The sequence below is a fragment of the Triticum dicoccoides genome, chromosome 5B (genome assembly GCF_002162155.2).
Source record: "Triticum dicoccoides isolate Atlit2015 ecotype Zavitan chromosome 5B, WEW_v2.0, whole genome shotgun sequence".
Lineage (NCBI taxonomy): Eukaryota > Viridiplantae > Streptophyta > Magnoliopsida > Poales > Poaceae > Triticum > Triticum dicoccoides.
In genome coordinates this window covers 279,811,964-279,822,592 of record NC_041389.1, presented here as the reverse complement: position 1 = coordinate 279,822,592, position 10,629 = coordinate 279,811,964, and the positions used below count along the sequence as shown (strand labels likewise).

General features: G+C 43.4%; 1 protein-coding gene across 1 annotated transcript; it reads right to left on the bottom strand.

The window, feature by feature from the left end:
* Nucleotides 1-2,952: 2,952 nt before the first annotated feature.
* LOC119308413 (probable inactive serine/threonine-protein kinase bub1) lies at nucleotides 2,953-6,330 on the bottom strand. Its single transcript, XM_037584544.1, has 7 exons — nucleotides 6,135-6,330; nucleotides 5,905-6,049; nucleotides 5,475-5,632; nucleotides 5,271-5,355; nucleotides 5,142-5,196; nucleotides 3,725-5,054; nucleotides 2,953-3,368 (listed from the first exon to the last, which is right to left on the bottom strand). Exons 1-6 carry the CDS (start codon nucleotides 6,257-6,259, stop codon nucleotides 3,760-3,762), a joined length of 1,863 nt encoding a protein of 620 aa, XP_037440441.1. The 5' UTR covers nucleotides 6,260-6,330; the 3' UTR covers nucleotides 2,953-3,368; nucleotides 3,725-3,759.
* Between the last annotated feature and the right edge of the window lie 4,299 nt (nucleotides 6,331-10,629).

Here is a 10,629-nt window from a genome sequence, read left to right as displayed (position 1 = left end):
GATCGGGGGGAAGGAGAGAGCGATGGGGGGGGGAAGTGGGGTACGGGGTAGGTTAGGGTTTCGCGTCCAGGTGGTTTAAGGGATTGGGGTGAGGGGCGGTTGGGCCGGCCCATTCGGGCGGCGGAGGCCAGTGGCCACTTGGCCCAGCGGGGGGGTGGGGGGTCTGTTGTTTTACTTTTATTTTGTTTGTTTATTTTCTCTTTTCTTTTATTTATTCTTTTAGTTCCTATTTGTTTTATTTTAGTTTCCAAAAATACAAAAGTGGCACCTAAAATATTGTTACAACTTATGCCACTGCCACAAACCGTTTAGCACTAAAATAAAATAGTTTTAAATTGTTTATTATTTTAAAGCATTTGAATAACTGTTTTGTCACTATTTATTTATTATAGTGCATTTAAACGCATTATAAAAGTGTGCTTTCTCCACCATTATTACATAGGATTTATCTGGCTCACCCCGAACATTTTAGTTTCAATAATTGAAAACTTTTATTGTTTGCGTGATTTTGAATTTGAATCGGTTTCAAACTAACTCGAGATTAGCAACTATAATCGAGGTGACGTGGCATCACTAGCAGAGGATCACTGTAGCTTAATTACCCGGGCGTCACATGGCCTATCTCTCAACTTGATGTTCAGAACGCTTTTCTCACTGGCGAGTTACGTGAGGAGGTTTATATGCAGCCACCACAGGGGTACTATGCTCCTGATGGTATGGTCTGTAGACTTCGCCGCTCTCTATATGGTCTCAAACAGGCCCCTCGCGCCTGGTTTGAGCGCTTCGCATCTGTGGTGACCGCGACTGGTTTCTTGCCCAGTGACCATGATCCCGCGCTGTTTATTCACACGTCTCCTCGTGATCGGACTCTTCTCCTTCTCTATGTTGATGACATGATCATCACTGGTGACGACACTGATTACATCGCCTTTGTTAAGGCCCGCCTTCACGAGCAGTTCCTTATGACTGATCTTGGTCCTCTTCGCTATTTCCTTGGGATTGAGATCTCCTCCACCTCTGATGGCTTCTACATCTCTCAAGAGAAATACATTCAGGATCTTCTTGCTCGAGCTGCTCTCAGTGATGACCGCACTGTTGTGACTCCTATGGAGCTCAACGTTCAGCTTCGTGCCTCTGATGGTGACCCTCTTCCTAATCCCACTCGCTATCGTCACCTCGTCGGTAGCCTTGTCTATCTTGCTGTTACACGTCCTGACATCTCCTATCCCGTTCACATCCTGAGTCAGTTTGTTTCAGCCCCCACCTCTGTCCACTATAGTCACCTCCTCCGTGTTCTACGATATCTTCGTGGCACGATCTCTCAACGCCTTTTCTTTCCTCGCTCCAATTCTCTTGAGCTCCAGGCTTACTCTGATGCTACCTGGGCTAGTGATCCCTCTGATCGACGCTCGCTGTCTGCTTACTGTGTCTTTCTTGGTGGCTCTCTGATTGCCTGGAAGACAAAGAAACAGACTGCAGTTTCTCGCTCGAGTACAGAGGCTGAGTTGCGAGCCATGGCTATGTTGACGGCTGAGGTGATCTGGTTGCGATGGTTACTTGAGGATTTTGGTGTGCTGGCTACTACCTCGACTCCCTTACTGTCAGACAGTACTGGTGCTATCAGTATTGCGCGTGACCCGGTGAAGCATGAGCTCACCAAGCACATCGGTGTGGATGCCCACTTTGTGCGTGCTGCTGTGCAGGATCAGACTCTCGCCCTTCACTATGTGCCCTCGGAGTTACAATTGACTGACTTCTTCACGAAGGCACAGACTCGAGCGCAGCATACCTTTTTCCTCTCCAAACTCAGTGTTGTTGATCCACCATGAGTTTGAGGGGGGATGTTAGATGTGTATAGTCCCTTTTCGGTATATCCCCGTTGTATAAGGGATTTTCTGCACTTTGACACACATGTATATGTAATGGCCTTTGGCCCTCAGGAAATAGTAGTTGCTCATTATCCAACAAGTTTCTCCTCCCATCCTTTAATTTTTTTAACCATCGTGTTTCTTATTGTGAAAAATGAAGTTCGACAACGCCAAGCATTGGTTTACATGCAGCCTAGTGTTCATAAACCAAAAATCTGGACCACCATATTCGTTTGTGCGTACGTTCCTGAAACTTAATCTAACTATCTGTAAGCTACCATGATTTTTCTCTAGCATATAAAGCGAAAATCTTAATCACGATATTCACGGGGTTTTTTTTCACTGGACCCTGTCGAATTCCTGTAAAATTCATGCAAACTTGGGAACCCTGCATGTGTATGTACAGTGGAGATTTATAGCCAGGACATGTACGCTTTCGTGACCCAGGAAGCCATGCATGGATTAGACTACTAGTAGTATTCGTACTGCCTACCTATCGTTCCTTTCCCTTTTTTCTTTGTATCTCTAGAGATTAAGCTCTGTTGTTGATGGATGCATCTTTGTGACAACTGAATCTAAATATACTGCATATGTAAGTGAGTACCAGATGGAGGTGTGGTGGCCTACTCACTCAGCACAGAAGCGACAAGACCGCAGCACCTGCAGCAATCACCATAGATTCACTCACGAAAGAGTGGTCATCTGGCAACACCGGGCAGCCATGAATCTGAGCCAATCCAAAACGTCAACAAACCAGTTAGGACTGGTTCATCATATGCCGTCAGCTTCTTCTTGGTGCACCTGTTTAGGTCTGTAGAGGCGTCACTCTTATTTGGATAGGGATTAACAATGCTAGTGCACCAGCGATTAATCTATGTTTCATTACCTATCTAAATATGCCAAAATAAATAAATTCTTACTGTAGGCTTTGATCCTTGATGCTAGTGCACTAGTTGTTTCACGTCAGTCTCCCCAATTGAAACCTGCAACATGTTGTCAACAAACAGCACAAAAATGGAAAGTAAAACCTTAATGGCCATAAATAAGTGTACTCGCAAAAACAAATGTAAGAGTGTAGGCACTGTTTGGAACTGTATTTTTTATTCTGTAAAATTCCTTCAGTACAAGCAGCAAAAACACAAGCAAAGCGGGGACAGAGTTTGATAATGGACTGGCAGTGCCTTCCAACAAAGAGAAAGTCATTGTAATGGGCAGCATCACCAATGCTAACCAAGGATCTAATGAACAAAATACAGTGGGGAGAACAAAATGTTCTGTGACCTCAAATCCTGAGGGAACAATTTAACTTATACCAGCATTCATATGGTACAAAACTCAAGGGCCTGGTGCTAAACAAAGATTTGGAAGCTCATTTTGTGGAAAATATCCTGGAAAATTATGACATCAGCGAGAACACCACAGGCATGGTACATTCCCGGTTTCTGCACCCTGGATCACCAGAGGGGTGATCTTGTAACATTTTCTGTGCATCTTCTGCACCTGCGTCAAGAGAAGCATTTTTCAGGTAAGAGCAAAAACATCACGATATCAAGGCGATATGAATAACCAAGCTAGTCACCATTTTGCTCGTCCTAATTTTATCAAGGAAAACACACATTCAAACATAAGAACGATAAACGCGAATGATCAGTTTTTGAAATATTCACCAGTCGCCAACTATGCACCAAAGAGTTCAACTGAATCCCAAGCTATTATATCACCAAATGGTAGTACATATATTCCATATTGATTGCATTTTTTCATTTTTAGACGAAATATGCAGCACATTTCACATCTTGAATGCAGAATACAAGGAGTCTCAAGAAAAGAGTGACAAGGTGCAGGACAAACAGTACCTGTTGAATAATTAAATTCCCTCTAAGCAAGTGCCTTAGAAGTCAAGTGACATTCCAAACATTTCATTGATCTCCGACATGACGTCGCGGGTAGTGATAGTGGGCTCAAATAGACCACTCTCAGATCCAAATGTACAGGAATTGCTTGATTTGTCTTTAGCAGCAGGGTCCTTGCTAATGTCATCATCAGCTAATATGGAGAAACCAGAAACAGGAGCTGCTTTTCTCTCTGATACTGCATTCGTTTTCCTGTTTGGTTTTTTACCATCCTGGAAGTTCAGTGGTTTTCCAAACATGTTGTTTATATCAGACATAGCCTCCTTCAAATTGATGGTTGGATCAACTAACCCATGGTGGCATGCATTTTCCACTTTAGGCTCATCAACAACAGCAGATCCCACAAACCTACGAATGATTGTGTCTTCTCGAAGTCCAAAATTTAAAGGAATCTCACCTTCGCCATGTCTTGTTTCTTTATCAGCTTGTTCTGCATGGAGCATAGTAAGCTTATTATGAGGATGCATACTTCTGGAATTTATCCTAACACCATCATCGTTGTTCGCACATTGTTCATCTTCATCATCCGCCAATATTGCAAACCCTCCCACAAATAGCTTTTGGAAGTCACCCATGCCCTGCTGCCTTGCTGAATCATGTAATGGTCGAGGACACCTAGTGTTCTTGTGACACATGACATTTTGATCATTGCCCTTAGGCTCATTTTCATCAACAAAGAATTCAAACCCACTTGTTTGTTGATTGTTTTCCTTGTTACTTTTCCTGTTTTGGCCCACATTTTGGTTGGTAGCATTAGGACAATCTTCATCAACAAATATTTCAAATGCACTTGTTTGTTGACTGAACTTTGGATGGACTGACATTGTGTTCTTGCCATGGAGAGTGTTTGAATCACTACTGTTAAGTTGTTCTTCATCAACAAAGATATGAAGTGCACTTGCCTGCTGATTAAACTTTGGTTGATCACGCTTCAAGCGTTTCTTGAGCATTGTCTCGGGTTCCACTGGCTCTAGAAACATGCTATTGATGTCATCCATAGCCTCCTTCAAGTTTATAGTTGGTTCAACGAGGCCATGATGACAAGCATCTTCAGTTTCTGACTTTCCAACCAATGCAGAGCCAACAAATCGTACAACTGCAGTATCATCACTATTACAACGAGACAAATTCTTGTTATCTCCTGAGGTGCCTCTGGATGGTACACCATCTTTAGCATGACCTAATGGAGGATAACGGCACAATGAAGAATTTGAACTACTTCCCAATTTTTGCACTGGATTGGACTTAAGTTCTGTATAATTTCTGCTTTGACCTGCAGCATATTCCCAATGACATGTAAGTTCCACTAGAAACTGATTTAGATAGCCCGGGTAAAGTTTTTTTTTCTTTCTAAACGTACCATCAACTTGGTTTGCACATTTAGGAAGTGGTTTAACTCTGTTAGGCATTCCTTCCTGCAGATGAAATGCATATAATAAGAAAGGATTGCATACACACAATATTTGCCAAGGTGAAGTGAGAGCCATACTTTATCTTTCCTCTTCTGGTATAACTCCATGCGATAGATAAACTGATCATGTGATTTGTGTAACTCCTCGATAGGCTCTGCAAGGCTATTGAACACTTATATTAAGTACTCAGGTTTACATAATCAGATTTATATTCAGACAATAATAACAAAGTGTAGAAGCAAACGACAGCATCCTCTACAACGTGGCGGGTAAGAGATTACTTCTGGATTCCCACGCGGTACATCTGCTCTGCGTCCTGAAACCTCCTACGCTTCTCATAATATATCGCATAAGCCATATAAAACGCAGCTCTCTTGAGGCCTATTCTGTTCGTCTCCAACTTCTTCAGCAATGGCTTTGCGTCCTTCACATAGTCCATCTACACCATCAACACCATGCAATCACAATATGACCTCGCAACAATCCAAGAGAATATTCCTATCTCAAAGAGAACGCGAGCGAAAGGGAGCTCAATAACTGTGGTGTTTCACCGAGAACATTCAGTAGGAGGCAACTCCTAACATGGCAAATTAGCAAACAGATAGTCTGCCGTTAAATATACCAATCAATCTCAACATCTCTCAGTACATCCCCAACGAAATGAAATCCTCACGTAGTCAGCCGGTACTACGGTAACAGCAGGTGGCTCACCATCTGGATCCAGACGCGGAGGTACCGTGGGTCGTCGCGGTACCGGGGCTCGTCCTGGAACTCTTCGGCGCACTTCTGGAGGAACCTCGGTAGCTTCTCCCGCAGCGTCGCCGGAGGTAGCGCCCCCTCCAGCCTCCGGATCCCCCTGTAAAACGGAATCGATTCGATCAGAGAGGAGGAAGGGAGGGGCGCAGTGCGGGTAGGCGCGGAGATTGGGAGCAGGGCCGTACCGGAGCCATGGGCGGAGGGGGTCGGAACCGGAGTAACAGCGGATGTTGCCAACCACCGATGAGAGGAGCTCCTTCTCCTTCTCCTTGTCGATGTGGCCGTGCTGGTGGTCGGCGGCGGCGGCCATGGGTGTATTGGTAGGGTCGGTGGCCCGCCGCCGGGACGAGAAGCAACCGAGCAAGCGGCGGCTTGCGGGATTTGAAATCAGGGCTGCAATTTTGTTAATTTCAGCCGCATATACTGACATGTGGGTCACTCTGTACAAAACCATACCAAAAATAAACCAAACTGAACCAATTTTACGGCTTTTATAGTTTCTGGTTTTGGTATGGTACGGACTATTCGTATCATTTTGAATTTTGTTTTTATGATATATATACCGGAAAACCGAATGGTTAACCGAATAAACCAGAGTAAAAAATTTATTTATATTTCTTGAGGCGAACAACCATACAAGTTATCATTTTTCTTGTACATAAGTCAAATTCACTACCAAGCACGTACATTTTTCTCGTAACATAGTCATTTTTCTCTTTAAAAAATGCTAAGCACATCCATAACCATCAACGGATAAATGCATTCATGCATATATACTTGTATATATAGTTATATACAATTTGTGTAAAATAGTATGTGTTTTGAGTCATAAATTTGTAAATTGTTATTAGGTCATTTTCAAATTCGCGTCAACTTTGGTTATTATGGTATATACCGAAATCATACTAAAATAATTTGGTATATACTGAAACCGGACCGTATTTTAATTTCATACCGTATTTATCAAAGTATTAATACTATACAAACCAAAAAACCGTGTAAACCGAACCATGTAAACCGAATAAACCAAACGCACAGAGTGACATGTGGGCCCACCTGTCATATATATTATATGGCCCGCCTGGCAGCCTTGGTTGCCCAACGGTCTGGTCCGAGATTTTTCCTTTTTTTCCTTCTAGAGTATCTACAAATCTAGCCAAATGTCTTACCGAAAAGGCAAACCCCATACCCAGTCCATACGGGGGTGGATATGGAGACGCCCGGAAGCGCCCGAACACGAGTGCCACATAGGATTGATCACAAAGGCCCCCCAATTCGTTTGAAGACGCCCCCCCCCTCCTTGCCCGATATGCCATGTTCCCCTTCTCTTTTCTTCCTTGTCCACACAACCGCCATCATTACTCCACCACATCGTTGTTTGCCGTTGTCCCCAACCCACAACTTCGCAATTGGAGGCGCGAACCCACAATGCCGCTGACTATGCCGCCACCGGACAAGGTCACTGCCAATGAACGTCGCTCTGATACGTCCAACTCCTCGGGATATACACCCCGCGGTCTATGTGTTTGATGAAATGTCCGAGCAGTTTTTTGATTCTTTGGTCCTTTGTAGGTCACCGATGGGCTCCTCCTGGAATGATGGCTATGGAAACACAGACCTTGAGGAATTCATATTCAAAGAGTTCATCGATTCTTCGGATTCGGGCGACGAAGATGCTGAAATGATGATGATGAGCATCCAAGAGAATATGGAGAAGGCAGAGGAGCACGTACAAAACTTCAAGGGTTCCATAAAGGGTCGGATAGTTATTCCCTGGGATAGGATTGCCGGCGCACGGCTTCTGTACACGGACTACTTCACAATGGAGCCAACATACCATGAAGGTTTCTTTTGACGTCGCTTCTGGATGAGTCGAGATTTGTTCTTGCGCGTCATGACTATCGTGGGGAAGGTTGATGACAACTTCAACCTAAGGAAGGATTGTTGCGGACAACTTTCTTTCTCCCCTCTACGGAAATGCAAGGCTGCTCTCGGGGTGCTTGCTTATGGTAAGCTCGCATATGCCATTGATACTGAGGTCCGGATGGGAGAGACCATAGTCTTGAGCACCACGATGCACTTTTGCACGCACTATGGTGAAGGTGTTTGGAGCAGAGTACCTCAGAGAGCCAACTATGGAGGACACTAAAAAATTGTTGGCAGTTGGAGCAGCAAGAGGATTCCCAGATATGCTCGCTTCAGTTCGTTGCATGCATTAACAATGGAAGAATTTACCAAAAGGTTTGTGTGGGCAGTACCAAGGTCGCGTCAAAGAATCCACCATCATACTTGAAGCAGTGACATCAAAGGACTTGTGGATGTTGCATGCTTTCTTTGGCATGCCTGGTTCTAACAACAACATTAATGTGCTCAGACGACCTCCTTTGTTCAAGAGACTTTGTGATGGGGAAGCTCCGTTGTTCAACTACACCGTCAATGAACACAATAAAACATGGGGTAGTACCTTGCCTATGGTACCTACCCTCAACAGGTGGCCTTCATGAAGAATATATTGGATCCTCATGCTAACAAGCATTGTCTCTTTGCACAAGTGCAAGAAGGTGCTAGGAAGGATGTGGAGAGGGCATTCTACTCCAAGCTCATTAGGGTATAGTTCATGGAGTTGCAATGATGTGGGAATCGGAGACACTTTGATAACTCATGACATGTTGCATAATCTTGCACAACATGATTATCTAGAATGAGGATGAAGAGGCGGCACACACACATGATTTTGAGAAGCCCGATGTTCATGTCCACCTCCCGAAACAAGAGGCGGAGCATATTGCCAACCTTTTGGAGATCCATCGACACTGCGAGATCAACACATGCATATGCAACTTCCCAATGATCTTGTTAAGCATATGTGGACTGATACGTCTCCAATGTATCTATAATTTCTGATTGTTTCATGCTATTATATTATCAATCTTAGATACTTTTTATGCAATTTTATATTATTTTTGGGGACTAACCTATTAACTCAGTGCCTAGTGCTGGTTGTTGTTTTCTGCTTGTTTTTGGTTTTGCAGAAAATCTATACCAAACGCAGTCCAAACATGACAAAACTTTTTGATGATTTTTTTTGGACATAAGAGACCCTGGAAGCTTCGGGGGAGGACCAGAAGACCTACGAGGAGACGACATGGCAGTAGGGCGCGCCCTGGGGAGGTAGGCGCGTCCTGATGCCTTACGGTCCCCTCGTGGCCCCAAGCACTATAAGTTCCCAAATATTGGAAAACCTCCAGAGAGCCAACAAAAACAACTTTTCCGGCACTGCAAGCTTTTGTTCTTTTGCGATCCCATCTGGAAGCCTTTTCTGGTATCCTATTGGAGGGGGAATCGATCATAGAGGGCCTCTACATTAACCTTGTTGCGCCTTTGATGATGTGTGAGTAGTTTACCACAGACCTACGGGTCCATAGTGATTATCTCTCTCTCTCTCCCTCTCTATCCCTCTCTCTTCAATACAATGTTCTCCTCAGAGTTCTATTCAATGTAATCTTCTTTTTGTGGTGGGCCTATTGGGATCTAATGAATTGTGGGTTTATGACCAGATTACTCATTGAAAGTAATTGAGTCTTTTCTGAACTTTCTTATGTGTGATTGTTATAGCTATGTAATGCTTTCCGATCTATGGGTTTTCTTTAGCCAAGTTGATTTATGGATCTTCAGCGAAAGTGGTGCATAGTAGTAGGTTCAATCTTGCGGTGTCCTCACCCAGTGACACTAGGGGTAGCGAGGCACACATTTGTATTATTGTTACTAAGGGTAAAACGACGAGGTTTGATCATATTGCTTGGTTTTATTCTGTCTACATTATGTCATCATACTTCATGCATTACTCTGTTTGTTATGAACTTAATACGTAGAGATGCAAGCATAGAAGCGCTCTAGAGGTGGAGTAATAGTAGTAGATGCGGGCAGGAGTCGGTCTACTTGTCACGGACGTAATGCCTATATACATGATCATGCCACGAATAACGTGATAACTATGCGCTTTTCTATCAATTGCTCAACAGTAATTTGTTTACCCACCACATGCTATCTTTATGAGAGAGATGCCTATAGTGATAAAACTATGGCCCCCGGGTCTATTTTAATAATATTACAAAAACCAAAAATATCTTGCTGTAGTTTTATTTCTTTTATTTTACTTTGAAATTTATCTATTACCTATTACCAGATTTGATCCTTACAATGAACAAGTACAAGGGGATTGACAACCATCTTGCCCGCGTTAGGTGCAAGTATTTGCTCTTGTGTGTGTAGGTACTGTTGACGGGTGTTTGTGTGGTTCTGCTATTGGTTCGATAATCTTGGTTCTGTACTGAGGGAAATACTATCCGCTACTATATTGCTCCACCCTTCCTCTTCAGGGAAAATCTCAACGCAACTCACAAGTAGCATAGATCCACTCTAGAAATCATTGAACGTTGATTTTTTTGCTTTAAATTATGTACTATGAACAATTTTTATGTTCGGACTATGTTTGAATTGTGTGTTCTTAAGTATGAATAATTTATATTTGTGTGCGCTACTCATTGTTTGGCTGTGATGATCAACATGCATGTGTTTGCATGCATTTGATGTTTCAAAAGTAGGGGTTGGGGTTGCAAATGAGATCATTTGAGTGTCGACTGGGTGCGCCCGGGCGCGTCCATGGACGTATAGAATCCT

Excerpts from the sequence above, each read along its gene's own strand:
- LOC119308413 (XM_037584544.1), bottom strand. The coding sequence starts at position 6,259 with ATGGCCGCCGCCGCCGACCACCAGCACGGCCACATCGACAAGGAGAAG. Across the intron at positions 5,356-5,474 it reads TACCGCGTGGGAATCCAGAA|CCTTGCAGAGCCTATCGAGG; the intron begins GTAATCTCTTAC and ends AGTGTTCAATAG. Across the intron at positions 5,055-5,141 it reads ATGTGCAAACCAAGTTGATG|GTCAAAGCAGAAATTATACA; the intron begins GTACGTTTAGAA and ends AATATGCTGCAG.